This window comes from Rhea pennata, chromosome 4, assembly GCF_028389875.1.
Source record: "Rhea pennata isolate bPtePen1 chromosome 4, bPtePen1.pri, whole genome shotgun sequence".
Classification (NCBI taxonomy): domain Eukaryota; kingdom Metazoa; phylum Chordata; class Aves; order Rheiformes; family Rheidae; genus Rhea; species Rhea pennata.
Genome location: NC_084666.1, coordinates 13,092,915 through 13,107,210, shown reverse-complemented (window position 1 = coordinate 13,107,210; position 14,296 = coordinate 13,092,915). Strand labels below are relative to the sequence as shown.

At 38.0% G+C, this 14,296-nt stretch overlaps 1 protein-coding gene across 4 annotated transcripts in view; it reads left to right on the top strand.

Moving 5' to 3' along the window:
• MAN2B2 (mannosidase alpha class 2B member 2) overlaps positions 1-9,198 on the top strand; it is a 30,791-nt gene extending 21,593 nt beyond the window's left edge. For all 4 annotated transcript variants that reach the window (XM_062575314.1, XM_062575316.1, XM_062575317.1 and 1 more), the window contains 9 exons: positions 1,397-1,653; positions 3,499-3,690; positions 4,610-4,862; positions 4,963-5,073; positions 5,177-5,369; positions 6,022-6,174; positions 6,572-6,684; positions 7,566-7,683; positions 8,971-9,198. In XM_062575314.1, coding sequence (XP_062431298.1) covers positions 1,397-1,653; positions 3,499-3,690; positions 4,610-4,862; positions 4,963-5,073; positions 5,177-5,369; positions 6,022-6,174; positions 6,572-6,684; positions 7,566-7,683; positions 8,971-9,065 — 1,485 coding nt within the window. In that variant the 3' untranslated portion in view covers positions 9,066-9,198. The remainder of the gene's footprint in view (positions 1-1,396; positions 1,654-3,498; positions 3,691-4,609; positions 4,863-4,962; positions 5,074-5,176; positions 5,370-6,021; positions 6,175-6,571; positions 6,685-7,565; positions 7,684-8,970) is intronic.
• The last annotated feature ends 5,098 nt before the right edge of the window (positions 9,199-14,296 follow it).

The window sequence follows — 14,296 nt, the reverse complement described above, 5'->3', positions numbered from 1 at the left end:
CTGTCCACAAAATGCCAGATCTCACAGATAGACTAATGCTGTCTGTGGCTTATCGCTATCAAGGAATATTGTAGCTGTGTCATACAACAGCTATCCCATGTTTCTGCATATATGCATGGGATTCATGAGATCCCTTGAAGGCTGTCCATCTCTTGAGTTAGTGCATAGTCATGCTTACCTGTCAGCCAGTTACCCTGCAGAAGTCCTGTCTTCTGAATTGTTTTAGCCTTGTAAGATACAAGTGGAAGAGTGAAATGTATTTAAAACATCTATTCCAGGATTTAGGATGTCCTGAAGTCAAACTGTCGTTCTTTATTTAAAAAGACAAAGTTCTCTGTTCCAAAGTTGGTCTGTCCTCATCTCCTTTGCCAGAAGTTACCCATATGTGCATATGCACGTAGTCACTTTAGCCTAAATGAAACACGTTTACCAATAATGAGAAGGCATAGGTTTCTTCCTAGACATGCTGTTCAGAAGTACATTCATGTCACATGCTCCTTCCTTTTGTCAGAAAGAAATCTTTAGCTCTGAATCCTCATGCAAGTCTGTGGTTGAGAGGAACGGAGAGTTGGCAAGTGTTCAGTGTTCTTCTATGAGTGAGTTGTGTAGGAAGGGAGAGAATAGGAGTAGGCCCTGTTGATACTACTAAGGTGAGGAGGTCTGCAGTCTGAGTGATCAGACATATGCCACAGTGTGAGGGTACAAACAGCTCACTTTAAATAATTCTAGTTAGTGATACATAACTTCTTTGTCCATGTAATCTATACAGTTTCTATCAAGTCCCACTTTCCCCAGAGTTTATATAAGATTAAAGGGGAATGTATGTGTAATTGAAAAATGGTAAAAGTATTGTTTACAGTATTTTGATGCTAAATATCTATGGTAGTTTGTTTAATACTTAAATTATTCCACCTCATTCTCCTTCTGCTTTGAGTTGAGGTGAGGGCATGCCTTTGTGCTTCTTCCTCTTGCCACTGTTTGTTTTCTCATACTAGTCGCCTCTCCAATGCTTCAGTCTCTCTTCCATCATTTAACTGATTAGTTTTGTTTGTGATTATTTCCACTCATACATGCATTTTGGAATGTGATTGTAAATCAACATCTGTGATTTTATATTCACCCAGAGGTCATTAAAATAAGATCTGCCTTCACTTTTGCTAACACTTAGCGACCTTCTTTCCTTCACTAGAATGGCTAGCTTTAATTTGAAGTCACTAAACTTCCTGAAAAAGTAGTACAAATCGTCATTATAGTTAAGAAGTACAAGAATGGTTTGTTTAGAAATTCCTCTTTGAAGAACCTAATTTTAGTAATTTAGGTCTTGGAACAGATGAAGACAATCACCTTGCCAGTTAATTCTATCTGTAGTGAAATGTTGTTGTGTGTTAACTTACAGATTCAAAGCTCACCAGAGTCCCATTTTACCTATGATCTGTATATTCTGGTTGCAATAAGTGGTCTGAGCTACAGAAAATACAATGTTAAGCCTTCGCTTGGTAAGCAATCTGCATTTATTGGAAGATCAGTTAAGTACAAGCAAAAAGACATAACCCAGTCAAGCCAACAAAGTCAACGGTTGCTTCCAGTGATTAACAACTGCTACCAGGTCATGTTTGACCAAGACACTAATCTAATGCACAGCATTACAGAGAGGTGAGATTTCCTGCCTTTTTTAACGACACACCAGTTTCTGTAAAACCCTTTATAAAAAGTAAGCCCAACTACTGTATCATGTTTCTTAATGTTGAGAGTTACAATTGCTCTTTTCAGCATGTGAACTGGAGGTGATATTGTGTACAGAAGGGAGGACACTATCATAGAAAGTATGCAATCCTATTACTGTAATGTTGTTGCCCTGTTTAATCATGTAGTTAGTATAAGCCTATATATTAGCTAGTATATTCAAACCTTAGCATAACCTTGTTCTATTTCAGAACTAAAAACAGATATGAATATATGTTTGTATTAAAAATAACTAAGAACACACAGTACAGTTACACAATGAGCTTTAAGTGATAAAGCAAGAGCTTTCTCCTGCTAATTAGTAGAGCTTTGTGGGTCCTCTGTCACTATTTGCGTGGTAGGAAACTGCAAAACTTTTTGAAAGAAAGCAAACGCTCCTTTTGATTAGGCACATAGAAGTGAGTTTTGGCGTTTGCAGCTTGTCTTCCTTGGCTGATGTGAATTGGTCCAGTTCCATCAGCTTCTGTGGAGCTGTGTAGTTTTTTGCCGGTTCAGGATTCAGATCGTCTCAGCTGGATGCTGATGGCAGATCCAAGATCTCTTTCACATTGATCTGGTGACTGCCAGACTTTTTTTGACATTTATGTTTGTAATTCTGCCTCTCAGAAGGGAGAATTTGTCCAGTATGGTTAGAAATTAGCTTTAAAACTATAGATGGTCCTTAACTGATGGTACAGGAGTAAGTACTTTAAGTGCTTCCAGATCCTAGATCCCAGTTTTACGCTTTGAACATTCCTCTATAATGAGGAAGAGCAAAAACCCAGATTCAAATCCTGTTTCTCCTTCATTTTGTTCTGGTAGGCAACCAGAGTTGGAATTGAGCATGTAAGAGAAATTGGGTGCTCTTTTCCTTCACAAGTCCTCAGGTTTGTGAAGGAATGTTTGGGAGGAGCTTTTACCCTGAAGCCTTATAAGGTTTAGCTGCAACAGGTAAAACTTAGAGATCCTACCCCTCTGCTGGCAATACCCATAACAGAAGCAGTGGAGAAGACTTGGGGGTGTTTTGCTTCTCAGTCATTACGTTTTGTATGTTAACACTAGCTAAAACTGTTGGCAGTTTAAACTCACATGCCATACTGAATTGGAGTATCTAAGAAGCAAATTTTCGTGTTTTGCCAGCAAGGCTATTGGAGCTATAATCTGCATTAGAATAGCAGAGTAGATAGCTGAGGGCAATAGCATCTCAGATTACCTTCAGATGACTTTCCAAAGAGTGTGAAATGGAGTCCTGAATAGCTTAACTGTAAGTAAGCTTCAGGGTGAGAGAGTAAATAATGAGTGTAAATTTTGCTGTCCTGTTGGCATTATATTCATATTACCAAAGTTGAATGTGGAGATCTGCATCATGTTAATTTACCTAGATACAAAATAAACAAACTTGATTGTTAATATGTTGTTACATACCTCATTTTTGTGCCCCTGGATCAATCTTTGATCCAAGAGCAACTTGCTTTTGCAAGTCATCAAAGCAATGTGCTAATGTGAATGTTGTTTATATTTTAAGATGCTTCTATTTTATGAAAATATGAAATGACATGGAAATTCCATTTATTTACATGCTGACAAATGTCTCAATAGGAAGTACTTTCACTCTCTGCTGTCCTCATTTGCTGAGTCTTATAAAATCAGTTATTCAGTCTGAGGAAACAGCTTTTCTTATGTTCTCAGCCTCATTCCCATTGCAGTTCAGCTTTGCAATTATTATGTAAAAAATGTGTTTATAGATAATAGTTTTTCTCCTTTGTGAATTCACAGGGAGACTAACCAGACTGTCCAGCTGACCCAGGAGTTCCTTGAATACCATGTGAATGGAGATGTGAAGAAAGGACCCATTTCAGACAACTACTTATTTGCCCCAAATGCTTCAGCTGTTCCAGTATCAAAAGCAGTGGGATTGGAAGTGGTTTCTGGAAACTTAGTGACAGAGATACGCCAGTATTTCTACAGGTACAGCACTGCTACAGGTTTACTTCACTTACATATTCGTTTCTCTGTACACATATGTGAAAGTAATTCTGTACAGTTATTCCTGAACAGCGAACTCTACACTGTTTAGATCTTAAAAGATCTAGTCTGCAGCTGGTAAAGGTAATGTTGAGGAAGTGCTTCTTTTAACAGAGCATATTATAGAGGGAGGGAGGTAAAGATTGTTTGGAGTTGCTTTTTTTGGTTTATAGTGTAGCTTCTGTTTTGATGAAAAGTGCAGCTGATATCTCCATATGGGTGGAGTTTAGACATGACGGTTCATTTTTTGACCTGTAGATATCTTTAATATTAAAAGTGAATTAGTTGATGACAAATATGAGAAAGGAATCCTGTACGACGACACTCAGAGGTTTGATGGGTTAGCTACTTTTCTCTGTTACTCACTTTATAACTTCTTCACAGTCTTCCCCATGGACAGTTATTTCAGTGAGGCCTTTTGGTTTAAGTTAAGTTGCATTGTACAACGATGGTAGTTGAGAAGAAACTTTTGAAAGCACAAGGGAATTTTTGCATCAAAATAACATTTGCCAGGTTGGAAAAATACATAGATGGAGCAGCATGTCTTTTGTAGAGTATAAATTTGTTGCTGAAGAAACTATAATTATTTTTAAACTTTATTGTCAATTTTGTGTTAGAGAGCCTCGCTAATCAAATGAGTGGTACTCTATACACTTGCAACACCTAAGAATATTGTAGAATATTATTTACTCTACCTGAATATCTGTACCTTTGAAAATTAATTTCACTAAATACATGAAAGAGAATATAGACAATGTTGTGTACGTGTATGTGGACATCATGAATAATGTGTAAGTCTTGGCATAACAGATCAAGTGTTCCAGTTGCTAAACTGTGCATATCTTTCCTCTCATTTTTATAGTAATGTTACTGCTCAGGACTACATATATGTAGTGTATACAAGGATGTATACAGTCCCAGAAGGCTATGATGGAAAGTTGCTTTGCCATAGGATAGAGCAAGAATACAGCGCTGGGCCTTTGGAACTAAATCGTGAGGCAATTCTAAGAACGAGCACAAATTTGAACACTAGACAGCTGCTCTACACTGACAGCAATGGATATCAGATTCAGAAAAGACCATTCAAGGCATATGTGAATAATACAGTGGCTCGGGTACGCAAAAAAGGCATAATCCAAAATCAAGTGTTTTATGTGTATTCTCTTACTTTTAACTAAGTTAATTTTGGCGCTGTGTGACTTGCTATGTTTTCAGAACTATTATCCTATGGTCCAGACTGCCTATATTGAAGATGATACCACAAGGCTGGTGCTGCTTGCAGAAAGAGCTCATGGTGTTTCAAGTCAAGGAAATGGCCAAGTCGAGGTAACAAATGAATGTTTTCTTTCCAAGAGAATAATTTCATGGCTGCTGCTGCTGTGAGCAAAGCATGATGGCTGATTACTGTTGTGACACTTACCTAATACAGGTGATGCTTCACAGGAGACTATGGAACAACCTTGACTGGGACCTGAATTACAATCTCACTCTGAATGACTCTTCAGTGGTTCGTCCTGTGTTTTGGCTTATTATAGGAACTAAGAGTGTCACTCATACAGTCTATCGGACAAGTGGGCTGGCATTAGAACACAGACCAGTTGTTATGTTTGGAGCGTTATCAGGTAGCTTATTCTATCTCCTTGCCTGCTTTTAGCATCTGAATAGCCATTTTATTTTGTTTGAATTTATGTTATGTTTATAAATGAAGACTTTAACCTTTCTCTCTTTGGGGAAGTTAGTACACAGTGAATTGGGAGGCAGATTTAGAGTCCTCATTAGTTTGCATTAATTTCCAAAATGAATGTTGTCCAAGTGTATGAGATATTTCTCTTGTTATGCAATTATCTCTGCTTTCAGAGGAGAACAAGTTCTGAAGCGACTAACAAGAACAAAACATCCATATAGGGAGTTAGTACAAAGTAGCTAGTACATCATATATTAACTTTCGGGATGCTGAGTTTTTAAAAGGATAATTCAAAACAAGGTTATTAAAACTGTTTGTTTGATTTATTAACCAAAATTGAAGACCATTAGTGGAATAGCAACTGCAAGTTGCAATGAAGTCTGCTTTATGGGAAGCTGTAATAGAGTTCCCTGGCAGTTAAAGTTGTGCTCTTTTCTGCTTTGCATCTCAGAAGGCCTCAGAGGAGAATGCACAGCATCTGCTTTGGATCTGCGTTGGCAGAAAAAGCAGAAACCGTTTTACCCCGCCACAGTACCCTAGCCAGGCTTGCATGTATGATAAGTGTTTGCTTTGTTTCATTTTGTATTAAGGAGATAAACCAAAGCTAACCAGACAGCTTCAGCTGAATTCAGTCGACAGTTCTCCTGTAATTTTCCCGCCTAATCTTCATCTCCAGACTCTGAGCATTCCAGGGTGGAAATACAGCTCTAATCACACAGAGCAGATGCATAGTGTCCACATGGGTAGGTACTATCAAAAGCGTAGCTGGATGTTACACTTTAAAAAGCTGGCTTTCTTTTCTTTCTATCTCCTGTGACCATTTAAAAAGCTGATTCTTTTCTTTCTGTCCCCCGTGACTAGTACTTTTATTTATTCAAAGTGTTAAAGTGCTGTATCAGGACAGTTAATTGTATCACATGACTGGTCTACTCAAATAAAATTTTCTCCTTCTTGAGTTAATATTGTAGTTAGAGTCAAGTCCTGGGAGCTGGATATTTGCTGTTAGTGCCCTTGCTAATCTTCAAAGACGGGAATTTAGTTCAATGCAAATAATGAATGTAAAGCTCAAAAAAACATGTTTTAAAACTGGTTTTATTTTTTAAAGCAAGAAAACATTTGTGTTGTTTTTTTGTCCTAAAGGTAAACAAAAACAAGCTGATGCAGACTTCAATCGTGTCCTGCTAAGAATTAGGCACCTGTATGAAGTGGGAGAAGATCCTGTGCTGTCTCAGCCTGTAATAGTGAATTTGAAGGTAAAACTAATCCTTCAAGACAGAATACCACTTAGCGTGTCTTAGCTCCAGAGAAAACTGGTTCTAGAATGAAACTTCTGTTACAGACACCATGAAAGGTGGATGTGAAAATACTATTAAAACTTTAACCTCAAAAGGAAGCAAATCTTATATTTCTTCAGCTTTGCTCCAAAGAAACCATTATTTCAGATGCAGCTACCATAGGCACACTATGAAGACTTGCATAAATATCTGTAAAATTCTTTCCATGAGGGTCAGTTGGTCCATCGGTTATATAACACCTCTGTACCTTAACCAGTGCAGAGAGTGAAAGTGTGTTTTGCTGTTTCTTTAGTTATGGCAAATTATAGTTAATGAGATGTGGATGGGAATAAGGGAAGTAAACTTTTCTTTTCTCCTTAGTTTTTCTGTGAATTAATGGAATTTTGGTTGCTTCCATCGTGTACTGTGTATTTTAAGTTCTTGTTTAATCTTTCATACAGCAGCATGTTATTTTATAATATATGGCAGATATGTATTCTAAGATATGAAATTTAGAATATGAAAGCATGGTTGTGATGGTGGAAACATGGAGAATGAAATGGAGGTTTCTGTTTTGTTTGAAGAAAGTGCAGTGAATTTCATTTTTGAGATGGAGAGAAGGCTCTGAACTCTGCTGCAACAGAGGAAGCTCTCAACAGCTCAGCTTCTTAAGTAAAACTTGATGCGTCTATAGTTGCTTTTGTGTTGCATGAACTAGAGTGTTTTCTAAAGTATGTACTGTTCTGATTAATAGATCGGTGCTATAGATCGTCTACCTGCATACCTGGCCAGTGGGTGTAGCACTATTCATCTCCAAATAAACTATGATTGATTACTTGCTTTTTGTTCTCTATTCACAGTCTTTGCTGAAGGGGTTAGGATCAGTGATGTTAGTGGAAGAGCGATCGCTCACAGGTACCTGGGATATAAACACTTTGAAACGGTGGAAGTGGAAGACTGCACGATATCCAAGCAAAGGTAGGTGAACAAGGTGATGTCTGTATTGTTGTTTACTGTTGAAGCTTCCTCGATGAATAGTCTAATTCAGAATATAGAAATGTCTGCAAAAGTAAAAATGTGGTGGTGTTCTATGTGACAGACCTGGGCTCTAGCACAGCGTGCAAGCAGTAGCATTAAGAAGAAATTTACTGCAAGACTACTGCACTTCTCTGAATGATTTACTTTCCCTAGAAACGTTAAAAAGCTTGAAATCTTTCTGGAGTTAACTTTCCAGAAAAAAGTGGCAAAACTATGAATTCACACTTGTGACACAGATAGATTGATTTTTTTTGTTAGCTGCTAATGAGTTTTATTAATCTAAGCTTAAGCCTGTACCCAGAAAAACAGGACAGCTGGACTTAAAAATCCCCACTGCAATAAGATTAAAGGACTCTGCAGATAGGAGGTTCACACTCAAGTCAAATGCTGTGGATGACCTCATTTCCTTTCTCAGTCCAGTTACTTGCTTCCATTGGCCTTACTGTCACCTCCATCCATATATATGCCTTTTTTGTAAAATGTTCGCAGAGATTTTGGCCTGGGCTAGCTGGGAGTTTAGTGCTCTGCCTGACCTGCAGCTAGGAACCTGCATGCTTTGAAAGATATGTGCATAACTGTGGTCTGGTGGACAGAAAGCACTGAAAAACAATGAATGCATCTTCCCTGAATTTGCTTGGAAATAGTCATTATAGCTTGTGTATTACATCACTGAGAACTATGAGATGCCTCCAGAAATCCTAGAAACATACATGAGTGCATGTAATATCAGCGTAGATAAGGTAATTGAGGTACATGTTTGTATTGTGATGATTATATCTAACCTTCTAGGTTAACCTAGTTCAGAGCTAAGTGCTGGCACTCTAGCAACTTCTCAGTAATGTTTAAAACCAAAACATGGTGCTGCATAAGAATGGTAAGGAAAAGCATCTCTAAAAACAAGCAGTTTAAAGGCCACAGAATAGAGAGGAAACTATTTGTAGTTTGTGGAACAATTGTGTTACTAGTTACTCATGGTGAAGAAAAGATGTACAACTAGGGAGTTGCTCGCATTTGCTGCATGAGTCAGTGCAAGAAAAGTAGGTTGTTTGATATTTTAATATTATGAGTGAATGCACCTTAAGAGCCATGCTTCTGTAGTTTTAAGGAAAAGAATCTTCCCAAACACTATCTTAAGAATAGATGAGTTCAAAACATTGAGATGGAAGAATAAGTACATTAGTCAATGCCTCTTTTTCAATAAATTATGTATGTTTTTGTGTTTTACAGGATTCTACAATAACACAGAGAGCTCAGAAAGCTGTATAGTAACTGTTCATCCAAGGGAGATAAGGACTTTTTTTATATACTTTCAAGATCAATAGTTTGGCATTGTATTTCAAGATTGAATATTTAATGAGCTCCAATATTTGAAGACGTGAGTGATCTCAGAAAAGCATTCTACTGCTGTTAATGAAAGGAACAGTCATGTTAGAATAAACTTTAAGTTTGATTAAACTCTTTGTCTGAATTGTGGATATTTTGGGTTAATTATTTACAATTCAATTTTTCCCGAAACATGCTACATTTGAAAATACAAAAATGACTTTGGTGTTGCAGTACAAACATTCAATGCTTTCATGTTGCTGTGGATGGTTTTAAAGTAATTGTTTCTATGATGCTTCCTTCTGGAGCTCTCTTGAAGTCTTATTAGTCCTCTACTCTTGAGTGTCTTTTGAATGATGGCAGTCTCAAGAGTCTTTTTCAGAGTTTTTTTATTGTTAGAGGAGATGACTTCCAAATCACAGGGTAGTAATTTACCAGATGACGTCCTTTCCTATGTGGAAGGAGAGGTGCCTTGTCGAGCTATTTTGTCCTCTGGGCAACAGCTGTAAAGTTTCTGCTTTGCAGCAAACTGAAATTGGATGTGACGTTTGTATTTCTTTGCATTGTGAAGTTCATTTAAACTGTCTCTTTTAAGCTTCAGAAATGTTTGACTCTGCTTTGCCTTCTTAATCTTTGACTTCCTAGTCTTTTGTTCTGGGTAAACTGGAGCTAGACTGTGAACAGAAGAAGGGTTTATTGCCACATGGCCAGTGACTAACTCATCATGTAACCTGAAGCAGATACAGCATTCTCATGCTGTGGTTATGGCACTTTAAACTTTCATACTTGCAGGAAATATTCATTAACATAAAGTAGAAGTTAATATTAAGGACTGTGTTTATGGTTAAACTGGTGGTAGATGCAAATTCTAAGCAGATCTAATTGAGCAGCAACTAAAGGAAGCATGGCAGTGGCTAGCTTTTCTAATAGCTAATACCTTTTTGCATTGAAAAGATGCATTTTTTCTCTCTTGTCCAGCTCCAGTCAATGTGGAGCTGTGGAATCTGATTCTGTTCACATGTCGTTGGACATACCTGCTCTGGAGATATTCAGAACCTGTTGGGACACTGTCTTGGGCAACATGCTGTAGCCAGCCCTGTTTGAGCAGGGGGGCTGGAGTAGGTGATCTCTAGAGATGCCTTCCAAACTCAACTGTTCTGTGATTCTGTTATTTTAATTACTCATGTAAAAATGCACATGGCTGAGGTGAGTCAGGTCACTTTTACTGCAGTGGTAATGCTGAATCGTGCTTGGTGCAATGCTGTGCAAAACGCTATGTTCCTAGCCACTGGAAGATAAAACTGAGGTGAAATATATGGATTTAAAAGAGAAAAATAAGTGCCTTATCAATTCACAAGTCCAGGTCTAGATTTGTATAAAAATGACATTTTATTGTAGTAATTGAATAGTGTGATAATTCAGCTACTCTGCAGTAATTTTTCCTATGTGGAGAACTATGCAAGAACAAATAAAAAGGGACTCTCCTAGAATAGCTGTTGTGAAACAGTTTTGCTGGGAGAACTACACTGGTCAATTTTTCCACGTAGACAGCTCGTGTATACTAACTGGTTACACCTCTTAATCTCCACAGAAACTGCCATTTTCACTTACTGAGTGAAGAAAGATTATTTCATGTTTTGCATTGGTTATTTTTTATCTGTAGTTGTAAATAATTAGTATTATACCCATCTACCCTGCCCTGGTGTATTGAAAGCTATTTCCTTGCAACATTAAGCTCATAAGGGAAGCATACAGCCCTGTAACTGGGACTGCTGCAGTAAAGCACAGTGAAAGCTATTTTTATTTTGTGCATGTGTCTGGAAAATGAAATGTGTTCGGCTGAGTCATGTTCCTTGCTTAAATGTCTCTTCTCATTCCCTGCCTGGATACAGCATCTTGTACAATGGATATACTGAGCAGGTTACACGGTGGTATAATTTCACTTTGTATTTCTCTGACCAAAGTGGTATTCACTAATATAAATGTTGGTAACAGTAAGTCATGCTGGTAGATTATAAAAATTGCTTCTGCATTTTTCAGTGGGCGAATTCCATGACCAACCCTGTTCGAGAAGTGCCTGCCCTGTGAGCAGTACAGTATGCCACAGCTGCTAACTCTGAGTACTGCTTTTGCAGATGTCAGGCTGATAGTTTTTGGTAGGCTATGTTAGATTGAATTCTGCAAAAACTTCCTGATTGCAGGATAATACAAGCAAGAATACCTCATTACCAGCTGGTTTATCTGATTGTGTGTGGTTTTGTTTATGTTATTTTTAACTTCAATTTACAGAGACTTTTTGATTTAAAACATATATAGGATGGAGTTATTTCAGTGCAGTTTGCCATTGGGGAATAATTTGCCAGTCAAATCTAATACTGCACCAGAGGCATCCAGGGAGGTGGTCTGTTAAAAGATGGCATTCCTGCTAGAAGATGATGTCATTGCACACTTGGGTTTGTTTATTTGTTTGTTTGTTTTTCCCTAGGAGATCTCAACCTAAGCAAATAGAAGCCTGCAGGCATTCAAATATCTGTAATTATCCTTTTTCATCCCCCATCTATATCAAGATAGGAGATATATTGCAGTGCTACATCAGAACTTTATAGATGTCGGGCCATTCTGTATCTAAGCACTACTTTGAACTGAGCATCTGGTAAGACAAAGGAGGGTGGGTGTGATGTTATAAGCTGAGGAAAAAGTCATGCATGCAAGCAGCCTATCTGTGTTATGGTAAATATATTTTGTTTTTAATTTTGGCTGAAGTTAAGGGGAATAGCAGTTGTAGACCAGAAGAGCTAGGAGGAGACAGCAGAGCGGTTGGGTGCTGAGGAAGGAGAGGATGTGAAGAGCAGTCAGGATGAAACTGCTATGGGAAGTCTGAAGTTCAGATTGCTCTGAAAACAGCTTATTTTATCCACAGCTCCTGACTGCAGAACATCCAAAATGCTTCTCTTCTGGGTCTGGCAGAAGATCAACTTATTTGGCCTGGGAAACTGAATTTATTCGTTTCTTCATTCTATGTAATTTTGAGGCACTGAATGGCCTCAAGAGCTGCAGAGGCCTAGCTGTGTTTGGGGATGAAGAGTGGCTCTCAGCCCTGTTTTACAGTCTCCTTTTCCAGTGCTCAGTGACACCTTTTGAATGTTTTCTGTGTTGGTGCTAAGTTCCGATAGCTTTAGTATTGCTCAGTATGTGATAGGGTTTGGACAGCACAAGCCCCAGTTACAAAGTAGAAGAGAGCTTCTTCCAAACGCTGGAGGGTTTTGCCCCTTTTCAGCAAATGTGCTTTTTCTCCCCATTGCCCTGTTCTATCTCAAAGACTTCTAATTATATCAACCTTGGTGAAATGTAGGTATTGGTTATTTGCACTCGCAAGAGAATTTTTTCTGTCAGTTTCTTGTTTTCTTGGAAAAGCTTGTTCATAACTTTATTTTTTGGAATGTGATACATTAAGCAATGCGCAGAGCTACTTTAAAGCTATAGAAAATAGTTTCAAGCTAGCATTTATCTTGAAAGTCCTGTTGGCAAATGTATTAATGCAAAAATACTGACTAATTGTTTTGTCTGTTACGTAAGAATTATGCATTAGTTGCTGTTTTGAAAGTAAATTTTCACAGATCATTTTTCTTTAATCACTAGATCAGGTAAAACAATTACTTTCACTCTAAAAATGCATTTGAAAATTAACTAGTATCCACATTTGTCACACTTGTTTTGTCAGTCCGTTTGCACTGTGGAGCTTTTTTTGATTATTTGTTATCAGATCAGATGTGTTTTGTATTTCAGTGCTAATAAATATATGTGCTAATAGGAGTCCTAGGACAATATCACATTAAGATTGTGGTTGTTTTGTTTGGGTCATAGCTGAACAAAATTCATAATGTATGTACCATACAAAGAAGTTGGGTATTGGATAAAAAGCCTAAGTGATAGTGTGTTTGAGCTGGAGGACAGGAGATTCATAAGTTAATCACAGTAAGTGAAATATCTCGTTTTCAAGTTAACTCTTTCGTTTAGTATATCTGCAATTTTCTGCAATATTTGTTATAATTTGAAAAAGATGTTGAAAAAGCAAATTTGAATTAAAAAACTTTTTTTTTAAAAAAACATCCAGTAAACTGTCTTTGACTTAGTACTTCAGTACTTTGAGTATGTGTCTGCTGCTGTTTCCTGAGTGTATGGAGAAAAGTTTTGGGAGATGGATTTGTGCAAAGTATCCAGAAGAGCCTCCCACTGCCTCTCCGAGGAGGGAGCCCCTCTGTGCTGAGCAGGGGCTCTGCAACCATATCTAATGCATAGGTGAGTGCAGGTGCAGGTTTACAGAATCCAGAAACATAGAATGACAGAATCATAGAGTGGTAAGGTTGGAAGGGACCTCTGGAGATCATCTAGTCCAGCCCTTAGCATGGCCCATACGGGGATTGAACCCGCCACCTTGGCATTAGCAGCACCACGCTGTAACCAGCTGAGCTAAGCCTGCCGTGATTGGTGCAATTTCAAAAGTTAATAAAGAATCACTGGAAGAAGCAGAAGAAAACCAAAGGGGAACTTTCATACAGTCATTATATGTGATATACATATAATTTATCTGGCAGCAAAGCCAGCTTAAGAAATTTTCACACTTTATTTTACAATATACTAAGATGAGAGTGTGTGGGGCTGTGCTATAAACCAGTGCAGTGAAGTAACCTAGGCTAAATATTTTTTGTGTCTATCATTTTGATGTTCTCCAATGGGGCAGGCTAGTGGGACAATTTTATCTGACCTGTTCCCTCTGCATTTGCCAGATCTTCAGCCAAGGGAATAAGACTGAGTAAGCTGGGAAAATGGAAGCAATGTTATGTCTTCCTTGTGCCTAGCCAGGCTAGGTAAGTAAATGGTTCTAGACTGGAGCCAAAAATCAGTACTGGAGAACATTAAGCAGCATACAGTTATCTATATTTGTATAAATCATTTTTAATAATTTGAGGCAAATGAGTTTCATCAAGTTGCCCCTTATACTTAATGATGTTATTCAGAATATTTGAATAGAACTTGAATATTTGGTTTAACCCATGTTTATAATCCTTCACAAACAAGCCTTAGTTAACAGGTTTTGCATTGGTATTGCAGGAGTGCAACTGCAGCAGTGATGCCAACAGTAGGATGCACCGCACGCCCAGCGTTCGGCCCGGGTTCTCTCCGAGCGGGTATTAGGTGATGCTGTGCGGGGTGTCGGTGTGGTATTCGA